At 42.1% G+C, this 13,624-nt stretch overlaps 1 protein-coding gene across 1 annotated transcript in view; it reads right to left on the bottom strand.

Moving 5' to 3' along the window:
- Window positions 1-1,138: 1,138 nt before the first annotated feature.
- Window positions 1,139-13,624, bottom strand: part of nup214 (nucleoporin 214) — a 62,658-nt gene continuing 50,172 nt past the window's right edge. Inside the window, exons 30-36 of the mRNA XM_080017623.1 lie at window positions 11,070-11,131; window positions 10,789-10,963; window positions 10,291-10,443; window positions 8,651-8,837; window positions 6,852-7,007; window positions 6,671-6,704; window positions 1,139-1,479 (exon numbers count right to left, since the gene is read on the bottom strand). Coding sequence (XP_079873749.1) covers window positions 6,689-6,704; window positions 6,852-7,007; window positions 8,651-8,837; window positions 10,291-10,443; window positions 10,789-10,963; window positions 11,070-11,131 — 749 coding nt within the window. The 3' untranslated portion in view covers window positions 1,139-1,479; window positions 6,671-6,688. The remainder of the gene's footprint in view (window positions 1,480-6,670; window positions 6,705-6,851; window positions 7,008-8,650; window positions 8,838-10,290; window positions 10,444-10,788; window positions 10,964-11,069; window positions 11,132-13,624) is intronic.

The raw sequence follows: 13,624 nt of genomic DNA, 5'->3' as shown, positions 1-13,624 counted from the left end.
CATTCGTGAATTGCCTCGTAATCCTGTTGGAAAACGCTCCGTCATGATCTATTTAAATCTGTACGATTAGTGCATTTGTGTGGCTCAATTAAGCGTCGTGATTCGAAAAACTTTATTCTCAATGTGTCATCACCGTGTAGCGGGCCACATACAATTGTTTCGCGGGCCGGATGCGGCCCCCGGGCCTGCGGTTTGAGACCCCCGTGAATCGTGGCCAGAAATAGAACCCAGCTCTGGCACCACCGTGGACTCAAGAGAAAAATCCATAAGCGGATATTTCCACTCATGCAGTTTGTTATTGTTATTGATCATCGATCCGATATAACAACAGAGAAGCGAGAAAACAAATGTTTGATGACATGAAATAGATTTCATTTCAGGACACAAAGGTCTTCTTCTTGTCCCCATCAGTGGATGGCTTAAAGCCTTTTTTTTAATAAACCCACACTCTACACACGACGGAAAGAAAAAAAACCACCATCTGCACCTGGGAAAACTTTGATTCACTTCACATAGTTTTAATCAACTCGTGCAAAGTTCAACCGCGGCCAGCGTGTTGCTACGCCGTCCTTCTCCAGCTTAGTTCTTCGCTGAAGCCGCTGAAACAAAAGCCCCTCCCGCCTGAACGAGATTCGGAATTGTTTTCAGGAGAGCGGGCCCTGTAGGGGCAGTTCGGGTCAAATCGGACCAAATTAAGAAGTCAGACGAAAGAAAAAGGGGGACGCTTCCAAAGACGGATTTCAAAGTCCTCATAATAACACCGTAAGCGGAGCACAGAGCCAGAGGGAATCCTTTAAAAAATAATAATAATAAAAAAACACCAAAAAAAAATAAAACATAAAAACACCCAAGTGCGATGGGAAATTGGGAAGCCGGTGTGAAACATCTCTTGACGTCACGGCGCGTTTAAGCGTGAGCGGGCGGGGGCACCGGGAGGAGAGATCCCATCCGTTTGGGTTGTTTTAGGGCCGCTCCCCGTCATTCCGCACGACGCTGTCACGTTCAGCACCTACGTACGACCATGTGTGCGCCGCTGTAACCATGATGTACCCACGGTTTGGCTGCTGGATAAAAAATTTTATTTATTTTTTTTTTAAACTTTGTACAATTCCTTCAGTTATACCTCAACATTCTGAGTTAACTCTTCAAACACTAAAGAATAATTTGATTCGTATATATTTTTACGTTTAAAATGTTTCGCAATGTTGTGAAAGGCACTCGTTTAAAACTAAAAACACGCTATTAAAAAACACACAAAGAAAAACAACAACACACATTTGGAGCAGTACATGAAGGAAAAAAAAAAAAAAAAAGAATAAAAAGAAACTCTTCCAAATTGTTGCCTGGTCACCTCGTACAAATGTCTGAAATTATCAGCACGTCATCCAAGTCGGAAGTTAGGGGAGGTTTATTTATTTTTTTTTTAATTTTCTATTTTACATGCAATTTGTTTCTTCCGTTCCCCAGGAAAGCCATGGCCTGAAAACAACAACAACAACAACAACAAAAAAGAATAGATCATTAAATAACGTCATTTGAAAGTCATCGCAGGCGCACAGCTCACACTTGGACTGAAACAGAAGTTGTGCCCAATTGACGGGCAACAAATACAGCCACGGAGATAAAAGGGAATCCGTGATTTTCATTTTTTTTTGGCAAGTTTCATGATTTTAAAAACCGTAAAACACATTTTGATCTGCATTGCAATTACAATGTTATTTTTATAACGTTCTATCGGCTCTACAAGAGATCAGGACCAGATGTGTCTTCCTGTGTCACCTCATGCCATTTGGTGATACTTTTTTGTTTTTGTTTGTTGATATGCATTTAGAGGTTCTTATCTGTTTGGATTGTATTGGGCCAATTCATAAAGTTAGAAGTAAACAATGTTAAGCAAGCGTTTATTAACTGTGGCAAACAACAAAGTCTACAAAAAAAAAAAACAACAAAAAAAAACAAACAGGTAATATAATAAATATAACAAACAAATATCAGTAAATCTAATAGTGACGCAGCGTTGTTGATCTAAACTGGCCGTCACAGCGTATCGTTTACCCGGCTGCGGGGATGCCCGTGTATCACGGAGCATTAAATGTCTGGATGTAATTAGTGTGAAAGCTCCAGAGAGCAGAAGTCACCCAATCATTAAAAAAATATACCGGGGAAGGGGAGTTCTATCGGTCAGATCACAAGTATAACAGCGTGCGCGTGTTGCAAATGACATTAGCGCCATCCCAGAGACTATATCACCACAGACACTCTCCAAAGCACACGATGATAAGGCGAGGCCCTATTTCTAATTGGAATACACCGAACAAAAATATACACGTGAGGAATTCTATATCACGTTTGCTTGTGACTATGTTGTCATTTGTGCACTTTCAAAACTACTTTCTGTACTTTATGAGTTTTCCCTCAAATATTCAACCAGGTGTCAATGCGTGTATCGTAGTGCACCTCCGATTAAGTTCCCTAAAATGTGGCAAAGGTATCTAGCTATACTGGGTCCATTACCAGCACCGCTGCGTCCATTTATACACCGATGACACCGTCGCGTCTGTCACCGACCAATTCTAACTTCACACTCTAAAAAAAACAAAACAACAAAAACAAAAAAAGAATATGACGCTCCCAAGAACTACAGCCCTGCCAGTGGTCTCAGGTGTAATGTGTGTAAGTGTGTAACAAACATAATCTGCAGAGGGGCAAAAAAAAATACTTTTATGTATTTACAGTGTATTGCCATCTGATGCATCTACTGTGGATCATACTTATCCTGTGATCAAGGCTTGAATCAGCACAAACGGTCCCATAACGATCAAATGCAGGGTGCGTTTTCGCCGCAACGGCAAAGGTTCTCAATAAATTCGAACCGCCCCTAAAATTCTAATTATGGAATTTTCAAACGTCATTTTGCCTTAATCGATTGAAAACATTTCCAGATTTTTTTTTTTTTTTTCAATACTGGCTGCAACCACACAATGGTAACCACAATAAATTTTGAATAATTAATCTGCCTATTTCATTGATGTTACATATAATCTCTTGACCTTTTGTCTGGCTAGTCAACCGCAGACTTGTCCTGGTAAGTGTTACTCGTCTAAAAACAGAAGTTAGTCAAAAAGGCACTTTGCGGCTCCTCATCCTGATTTAGCCTTTTATTTCCCTCGGGGGGGGGTTTCCTGATGACAATGTGTGCCACACGCTTTGCATAATTACATTAGGGAGACATGCACACGGCCAGGAGCAGCTAAAGCGGGAAAAACGGGAACATTTTGCCGTGGTCGGGTCGATGAGGGGAAGACAGGAGGGAACCAGCGCAGGTTGACAGGCAGTCAGGCGGAAGGGTAACTAGTTAGCGGGGGGGGGGGTGGATCACCTCACCAGGGCGGGGGGGGAAGGAGAACGGAGCTGGGGAGACGTGGGGGTTAGTGGTTAAACTGGGCTATTTTTATCTGGACAGCTGCTGTCCTCGGTGTCTGGGTGACTTGTGCCCTTCCTTTCCCGTCATAATAATTAGAAGGCGAAATTTCGGAAGGGGAGCGCGCGCAGCGTATGGATGTTCACTGCCTGCCTTATTACTTGAGATACTTGCTCGCAGAGAGGCCGGCGGGACGCTGGAAATCTCCTGAGCTTATCCTCTTTAGCTTAAAGCATTACGGACGAGGCGCGGTAGCCGCCCACGCATCCAGTTGTACTTCATTACGCGAGGCAACAAATACAGGTCTTTAATTCAAGAATTGAACGCGCACGTCTCTCAATTTGGGCGTCGACTGGCTCTTCAGGTTCCAACGCATTCCGTAACAAATGGCTCGCGCTAAAAATAACCAGGCGCGGTCGCGCCCTCTTTCGATAAGGCGGGTGCCAGAGCCAGCGGCGCCACTGCGATGGGCACCCGGTCCTGGTTTACGGCTATCGGAGCATTCCTCCCGCCCCGGCGGGTCGCACGCTCTTGACCCAGGCATTCCAGCTGCCGCTCCGGGACGGAAGGGTCTCGCACCCGCGCCGCGAGTGGGAGGGCGAGCGATAAGGACGACAGGGCGACACCGACGTGTTGCCGGCGGTCCGCATGCCAGGGGATGCGCACCTCAATTGAACACTTTGGAAAAAAATCTTGAAAGCGCATCTCTGTGAAAAGGACATATTTAAAAGTGTGCCGGGGTGTCACAAATCTTAAAAAAGCATTTTCTTGGTGTAAAGACCAAAAAGAAAAAAAACCCATCACATACAGCCATTAGTGTACCTGACGAGATACGATGGAGTATCACTTTTTGGAATCCAAGGAAAAAAATTTGACTGAATTTAAAAAACAAGAAGAAAAAAAAAAAAAAAAAAAAAGTCAAGTTTATTTCTAATGTTACATGTTTAAAACATACACCAATATGAGATTTACAGCAAAGCCAGAGCCATTTATTCATTTTTATTTTTTTTTGAAAAAAAAAACAATAAAGTACTTCTTTTCAATTCTGCTTCTTTGGATTTCTATTTGTCTCTTAAAACATTCCATTACGGCGCTGACGTCAATCATCTACCTTTGACACACAAAAGCAATCAGGGAAAAACATTTCCCTCGAAACGCTCCATTAGTGGGTCGGAGGGTCGATTCCTGCCTGATTTGCTAAATTACAACAATTAAGCGGCACACTGTCGTAGGTGTGTTTTGAGCCGACCACCGCGGTGCAATGAAGGGGAAAATACCAGAGTGAGTGCAACCTCGCGGGAATTAATTCATAGTGAGGCAAAGTCACTTTTATGGACAAAATGACAAAACAACCACATTATTAGTATCTTCAAAACCTGTAATTTGGTCCATAAATGTGACTTTTTTATTTATTAATTTTTTTAAAATCACGATCAAGTTTGATACGGCGCGGCTGGCAGCCCTTCGCTAAGCACTGGTGGAGGGGAACCAAAAAATAAATGTTACCAACTCAACAACAATTCCATTTACAACACAAAAGGATGTTTTCTGCACAATATGTTTGAAAGGGCTAAATGCAGATGTATAACACTGATGATAGGTTTTATACTGCAGCCTTTCTAAATGTTGAGAAGCACTAACTCTGCAGTTTATTATATATCTTTTTTTGATTGCCCTTCATCCAAAAGCAGCATCTAGATGAGAGGACAAGTCTTCATACATCAAACAGCATGTCATTCTTCTATAACTGTAATAATAATAAAAAAAAACGATACCTCAAATATAATCCAAATGAGGTTTTTTTTCTTGGCAATGACTGAACAGAGACAGGGCTGTCAATGTGTTATATGTTAAAAAAAACAAAACAAAAGAAATAGGGAATAAGACAATTCTATTTGATTGTTGGACAAGAGGATGCACGTTGCGTTATGTGTAATTGCAGAAAGCCCTAGAGCACCACAGCACTGCAGCCCTGCAGCCTTGGAGTCACAGCGTTGCCCAAAGTGTTACTCAATACTAGCTCCTCCAACCTGCAAACGTTTGAGAAGAGGATCTGCAAAAACATGAAAATAAAGACAAAAAGAAGATTTGATAAAAAAGGTTTTGCCTATTGTTGTAAAACATGAATAAATAAAAAAAAAGTGGTCAGTAGCCGGTCAAACGAGAGCTTTTGGGCAAAAATATGTGCTTGTTGGTAGCAAAACAGCCAGGAAACCATAAGCAAGCGACAGTTAAACATAAATGCTGAAGCACAAGAACAAATAGAGTTCCCAGAGGACAGTCACATGAAGATCATGTACGTGGCGAGCAGCAGGCAAAATGCGCGCTGATGAATTATCCTTATAATAAACTACATTACTAATTTGTTTCAGTTTGAAATAACAGATCTTCGGTGCAAAACCCTCAACTGTCATGGAAGCAAAATGAAGGTAGTGGTTTAGGAAACTAAAATCATATCGTTAAAGCCCATCCTTTCTGAAGGGCATGTTGATCCGTCATAACATCTATGAAGCAGTCTACGCTTCCCACAGTGTTGTCTGTTAACAACCGGAGTCCGGGCTGAGCTGCCCCTGTTTTCAGATATGACAAACGTTGGTAACATGGAGGGTAAGAGGGTAGCAAAGGAGGTCTACCAATGCAGAGTTCAGACTACGTGGTTCCGGTCGGATCCTCCGCTCGCCGACAGGTTTTTTTTGGAGATCGCCGAGAAAAGCCCCGGATCGGACGAAAATCATAGTGCGCTCCCGTGAGCGACGGCCGCCTGGTGTGAAGGTTTTTAATGTATTTCTTATTTAAATTCCGCTTTTATTGTTTTTTGTTTTTTTTTGTTTATTTTTACAGTGATGAAGAATCAAATAAAATATAAATAACCCTGTCCTGTGCATGGTATCGCGTCATTTCCGACGCCGCTCCTTGCGTGTGTTCTCGTGACAAAACGTCGTTTGGAGACCCGACAGACTCGTCAGGGATTCCTCCTGGTGTAAGATCTTTGAATGCGTGACCCCCTGTCACCGATCAGCGACAGGGGGTCCTTCCCTACGCGTGGAGAAGAGAACATGGCAGGAGGACGGGCGTGATGGAATAAGGGGTTGATGAGGGGAAATGAGACTTCAAAAAAATGGGCGGCGGGAGAAAGGTGTGCGACCTTGATCAGGGACACGTGCAATCACAACACAGTGAGGTGGATCAGAGTTTTACAGAGACAATAAAAACTAATGAATACAAATAGAAACACACACACACACTTACTGATTTGGGGACGCAAAACTACCTCCAGAGAATCCTAAAAGACAAAAGAAATGCATATAGTAAAGTGGCTCTTATCTGTGAACAGAAATGTTGGTATTGCACTTGGTAAATTTTGTTCAGTGCATTTTTTTGATGTGAGAATGAGATGCGAAGAAAAAAACCCACTGCAGTGGTAACATACTGATGTGACTGACCTCCCTGGGGCGGCTGTCCAAATCCTGAAAAGCCGCTGGGCTGAGCCCCGAACGCTGAACCCTGCTGGGCCAGGCTCCCAAAAGAAGGAGCGCTCTGATTGGCTAGAGAGCCGAAAGAGGGGGCACTAGGGGGGGAGGCGAAGCTGTGGAGGCAAGGAGACACAGAATATGTGCAAGGGCTACAAATTGTGGGTCGTCCCACAATTAGAGGGAGCTCCGCATCGTAAGGGCACGTTTCAATGCAGATGAATAAAACACACAGTGAGTGAACGGGCAAATGCATTGACTTTGCGGCTGTCTACTACTTTAGCTGCCAATACAACAATATTTAAAAGTAACATCCTCCAGTTAAACACGAGTGTTACTCCTGACACTGGAGGAGTTCATGTAGACAGCTGCAACGCTATACAAAGCATTTTATTTAATTAAGGATGAAGTGCATATACAGCCCAATGAGCTCAATACTGGAACCCGGCACACTGTGGTGACCAACTACACCTTTTAACGACAACTACATATTCTAATTATTTCAGGTTTGCATTTCTAAAAAAGTGCCTTCGTATTCCCTGGCACAGAGAAATACAACATTTTACATTTTTTTAGCATGGCTAGGAAAAAAAACAACAACATTTGCATAGAAAACTCGTCAGCTGGGCAATAAAAATTAGCGCAACACTAAGCGGCCGGGCTGAACACCGTTTAGCGGCCCAAGTGGGATTAAACCAGCTGATAATTTAATACGGAAAAGAGGACAAAAGAATCAGTGGCAGGCCGGGATAAAAAAAATCCAATGTTTGGGGTAATTATACGGTCAGGCGCGGTTAAGGTAGACATCTACGTGAGAGCGGGGTTTGGCTGGTGTATTTGTGTCTTCATGAGCGTAGTAGAGGATTTAGGTGTGTGTGTGTGTGTGTGTGTGTGTGTGTGTGTGGGGGGGGGGGATTCAGTAATCCCTTCACCGGGACCCGCACCCAATACGAGAATCCAATAGAACAGAGGGAATGAGGGAGGCAGAGGGAGAGAGCAGAGCAGCTTAATCTGCAGGCAGCATGACCCCAGAGTGGGATTATCTGAGGAGAATAATCTAGTGCTGCATGCAGCGCCATGATTTCGGGCTCATTGCCATGCACACTGGGCAATTCTAGGTTAGAGAGAGAGAGCGGGAACTCTTTGGAGGCCGATAGAAAATGGCGTAATCCTAGATTCCGTAATCTTAAAATGAAGGTTGACCTTAGAGGTAAAAGTCATCTTGCCATGATAAAGCCTGAAATAACTCCTACTCACTGGAGTATTGTATAATAAAGAGAGCGAAATAAGTCCAGGAACGGCATTCAGAACGGATCTAAAATATAAACATTCATTTATTCAGGTGGATTAACTGCATATCATCAGAGACCGTTATATCATAGATTTTAAACAACATTTTTTCGGAATATTTTGTTTTCGGCGATTATAGCGAATGCAGACACAAATTCTGATGAGGGCCTTTTGTGTGGAGTGCATTGCCTTTAACATTACATTTGAGAGTGTTGCCTCTCGTAATACGGTTATGTATAGTGGTTAGAAGTAAAAATAAATAAGTAATGGCGGAGGAAATACTTTTGCCCACAAGTATAATCACAACATCAATGCACGTGTTATCCTGGTTTAGGATAAGTTTACACTTTGTACCCCCACCACTAAAAAAAAAAAAAAAAAAAATCCTAATTTCATTGACAGGGAATTCAATGAAACCTGCAGATCAAATAACAGAAGAAAAAAGAATTTTTAGGCATTGTTTTCTTACCCAAATCCACCAACATTGGCAGCTGCAGTTCCCTCGCCAAACACCTTTCCAGCGGTTGAACCCATGCCGCCGCTGAAGGAGGGGGCAGAGCCAAAGGATGCCCCTCCTCCAAAGGCTGGAGAACCTCCAAAGGAAGGGGGGCTGCCAAAGACCGGGGCGCTGCCAAATCCTCCTGTAGTCGTAAGTTCTGGGATGCATGTTTTCATGTGAGAAATGAGTTGTGTGTCCGCACAAAAGCATTCAATACATTTGGCAATATGTATATTTGAAACCCAAAGTAAAATGAGATTAAAGTCATCACAAAAACATTACACAGACTGCATGCAGCTAGATTCCAAATGAACAACTGAAACAGTACACATTTCAAAAGTGGATTATGTGCAACCATAATGTGTCATGGTTTAAAATGTTCAACCCAATCTAATTAGTCATGATTTTCATAACCTTAACTTCTGGGTGAGGGTCAACAGATGTCATCGGATAATAACATGTTCTATACGGTATATTTTTGTTTTCACGATACAACCTTCGCTGTTGTACTGCACGATAACAAACATCTATAAGCTTCACACCCAGGACTTCAAAGGGAGGAACACTAGCGGTAAAAAGGTGATGAAATTACAGCCCGGTTACCAGCATGCTCGTGTGAATAATTAATTGCGCTAATGTAACAGGATTACATTCTGGTGGTGCCTTACTGAAGCAGAGTTAGCGATGCAAAATAATGAGCAACGTACCACGCTAACAAGAGAGAGGTCAGAAAAACCTTTCTTTATTAATGTTGTATCCAGTATAAATTGTGGAAGTGCTATGGGCTAGGTGGAGGTGCAGAGACTAAACCTGGACTATGGCAGCTATGAAATACAAAATATGGCCAGTGTTATATGTAAGATAAAAAATAATTCCTGTAATATAATTATTTTGTTTTAGAAGATAACTATCCTATTTCATATTTGTGACATAAAAAAAGAGAAGAGGATTATGGTCAAAAATGACATAAATGAGTGAATTAATGGTGCTTAACACAAGTCCGAGCAGGTAAAGCCCCGGCCCGTGTCAAGCAGCCTCACTTTTCACCGCGTTGCCCTGAGGAGATAAGGCCATTCTTGGTGTGGCCAAAATGATAAGGGGGAAAACCTTTTTTTTTTTTCTTGTGGCTGGCATATGGAAAAATGGGAGTGATCAGAAATAAGGCATATTAAGAAAAGTTTGTATTTAAGAAAAGTGTGTATTACAAACGTTCTTTTATGAGGTCTGTTCCTCATACACAAGGCTCAGTAACCCAGAGCACAAAGAGGCACTAAAGAGACATATAGAGATATATAGATGCTATCACTGGGTTATTACCAGCAATTCCCCAAACATAACATATAAGACATAATAAATTCAATTATAAATTAGAGTAGAAAGACCCGTATAGATATATATATATATATAATATTTTGTTCGACTCAATTATAACTGTATTTTTACTATAATCTATTATTTATTATCTAATATAATCTGCACATTGCACTGTAATTAAAAAATAATGTATTGTGCAAACAGACTATATGCACTTAATGTTGCATTGATATTGTGAGAAGACACTGATTAAAGGTTTCAGGATTAAAATGTTAGTATAGTGGGTTTGGGTTTACCTGGTTTTGTGGGGGTACTAAAAGAGCCAAAGCCCTGGGACGCAACGCTTCCCACACCCGTGGTGAAAGTTCCGCTGGATTTCTGCTCGCCAAAGGTGGATTGTCCGAAACCAAAGTTCTTGGCACCGCTGGTTCCAAACAAGCTGGTGGTACCTGGACAGGAAATACAACAACAGTAATTGAAATGACAAACAAGATTGACAAACGATACTGAGTTGTTGATTGTAATAACCAACACACAATGGAAATAGCTGATCTACTTTGGTAAGTTTCTTTAATTTGGCCATTTTAAGGGCCGCTGATCCTTGGACATCAGCTGCACCGAAAAACTGAACCACAACGGCCCCAAGTTGTGGTTGAATCATTCTAGATAGTTTCTCAACGTTGTGCATAGTGCTACTTTGTTGAGTTTGTAAACAGTGACTAAAAAGTAAAGAGTAAAGAGTGTTTTTGCTTAAATATTAAAAAATAGACAGTGTAGTGTAAATATATTGATACCGGTTTGACCAGGTTGGCCGAAAACTCCGGGCGAAGTGGCGGCACCGAACGGATTTTTGTTTGCAGAATCTTCGCTGGGTTTCCCCCCCAAGCCACTAAAGAAGGCAGCTCCAGCAGAGGAGCCTGCGGTACCGGCTGGTGCCGACCCAAACAGTCCACCGCCAGCTGGTGTCTGCTGGAGAGAGACATAATTTAGTTTTCGTTGCCTCCTGGAGAATATCTAATTGACTATGTATAATTACCATCAATATGACATTAAATGATGAATGAATTAAGGATACCTGTCCAAATATACTCCCACTAGCAGGTTGTTGGCCAAACACTGCAGAGGAGTTGGCGAAAGCTGTTGAAAAAGGGAAAGGGAAAATGCTTGTAGTGAAGTTTTTTTTTTTTTTTTTAATTATTATGGACTTCTTGCATGAATAGCTCCCTAATTGGGCATTACCGAACACAACTGTGTCAAGTGTTCCATTATGCTGGCCAGGGACGGGTCAAAACAGATAAGATCAGATTCAGCAAATTGTCATTGCACAGAGTACAAGTACCGAGGCAACAAAATGCATTTCTCTGCATTTTATCATCCTAGTAGCTGACGTTGTCTAGGAGCAGTGGGTTGGCATATATCGGCGCCTGGGGGAGCAGTTAGAGCGTTAAGTGCCTTGCTCAAGGACACATCAGCACGCTACCAGGAGGAGCCGGGGATCGAACCGGCAATCTTCACGATTACTAGGCGACCTGAGCCCCTGCCCCCAGATAAGTGCTGACAAAGAATGCAAAGAATATGACCCCACCTCCCCAGGAAAAAAAAACAAAAAAAAAACAAAAAAAAAAAAAAAAACACTTCTGAGGCCTTCATCACTTTACCAACCTAAACGTTGTAAATCAGAATGAGTCAACTGTGGGAAGTCAGGGCATCAGCACAGTCCAAACAGGTTGTGACTATTACTAACGGCTGCTTCAGCTGTCTATGGGCAACCAAGCCTGGAGAATTCTCAGTGCGTGCATTTTAAAAGTAGTTGGGAATTCAGGGAATCCGCAAGTAGGGGGCAACACCCTTCCCTCCATCTTCTCTATTTCAGACTCACACCCCGCCCGAGTCTCTGGCCAACCCCACGGACACCTTCAGGGTCAAATGGCGTGAAATGCTCCAAATATGTAACACAGCCCTGTTGCCCGAATGTCGTTTTGACAATATAACATTTTCCGACAAACAAAATTGTTTGTTGTGTAAATTTTAAGGAAACCACGATGAGGCCGTCAACCTGGACTCTCCTCTTGCTACGATATTTTTTTGATTCAAGCCATTGCTGTCAGTAGGGCTGGGGGGTAGGGACGACAAAAAAGAAAGCTCGCAGAACGATCAGAATCAGTGAAACCTACACAATATAGATTTATCACAATAACTGCTTCTGAATATAAAGTCTCATGTCAGGCCATCATCAGTATCCAAACATGTGAATCATTACAAATCCCCACCACTCTCTTAAATGGAATAGTAAAGTGGAGCCATCTATGCTGGACAGGCTTCAACCTGGTGTGGCCGGTGGGTTATCAGTGCAATTAATGGATAACAGATCATTCCGTAGGCTTGGTTAGACCACCGACATGGTTATATTCCATGATAATATATTGATGCAAATCGCAGTTGAGATACTTAAATCCAACTGGTGCCTACAAATGAGCAAGGCAAACTAAGTACCTAGCATTTCTTCAAGGAGTTAGATGTCATTTGCAACTGATAGGGATTGATATCTGTAAACACAATAACAACTGTAACAGTAATAAATATAGATTCCATATCTCAACAAGATTTTGGGGAACAATTAGCTCATCATAGGTTTCATCAATCACAGGGGTGACCCTCAAACATGTACGCCGTTGTATTCCACCTTACAGTGCCGCAATTTCTTGTCATTGTAAACAGAGAAACAGTGAATTGTTCGGATGACTTGATAAACGTGCATGCAGGTGTTACTCTACTTGATGAAAACCGTTTTGGTGGAAAACTGTATTAGACACCTTTTAACAGTTAAGAATGCAGCTGGAGAGGGCCTTGACCTTACTCCATTCCATGGCCATCTATTTTGCCTAGCTAATGCAGAGTTCCGACTACGTGATCCTTGGCCTGATTTCCGCTCACCGACACGGAGTGAGGGGGAGGAGTCAAGAATGGGAGACGAGAGTGCACTGGAGCAGCAGCCAGAAACACACAACATACCTATTTTACTTTTCTTCTCCACGTTATAAATTATAGTTCTTATTTAAGTTCTGCTGTTATTCGGTTTGTTGCAGTGATCAAGAATCGAATAAAAAAATTAATAATCCTGTCCCGTGCCTGGTATTGCGCAAACGTAGACCCGACAGAGTCGTCGGGGATTCCTCCTCGTGGAAGATCTTGTAATGTCCGACCCCCATCAGTCATGTAATGTGAAAAGACTCAGGATACCCGATCAGAATCTCAGAGGCGTCGTGTAGGCGTCAACAGAAAGTTGTGTAGTGTGTGAACTGTACAGCGATCTGACGACTTTTAAAAATGTGTAGTGTGTCCATGGCATAAGCTGCCTCACACTAGTTATTAAAGTGAGTGGTTCAGTGTTTTTTTTTTTTTTTTTTTTTTTTTTTAGATAAACATCTCCACAATCTGAGAGGGACCCGGATGCTGACAAATTTGCGGAAGAGGCACCCCAGGTTGACAGGAAATCACGTGACATCAGCAGCTTCAGTTGGTCTTCTTCGTGCTCATTTTTAAAAATATATACAAAGTTTATTTATTAGAAATATATTTTAAAAGTCAATTGACTCTCAAAAGTTTAAAGTTTAAAAGTTAATTCAACAA

Source organism: Zeus faber (assembly GCF_960531495.2).
Source record: "Zeus faber genome assembly, chromosome: 17".
Classification (NCBI taxonomy): domain Eukaryota; kingdom Metazoa; phylum Chordata; class Actinopteri; order Zeiformes; family Zeidae; genus Zeus; species Zeus faber.
This window is presented reverse-complemented; position numbering and strand designations above follow the sequence as displayed.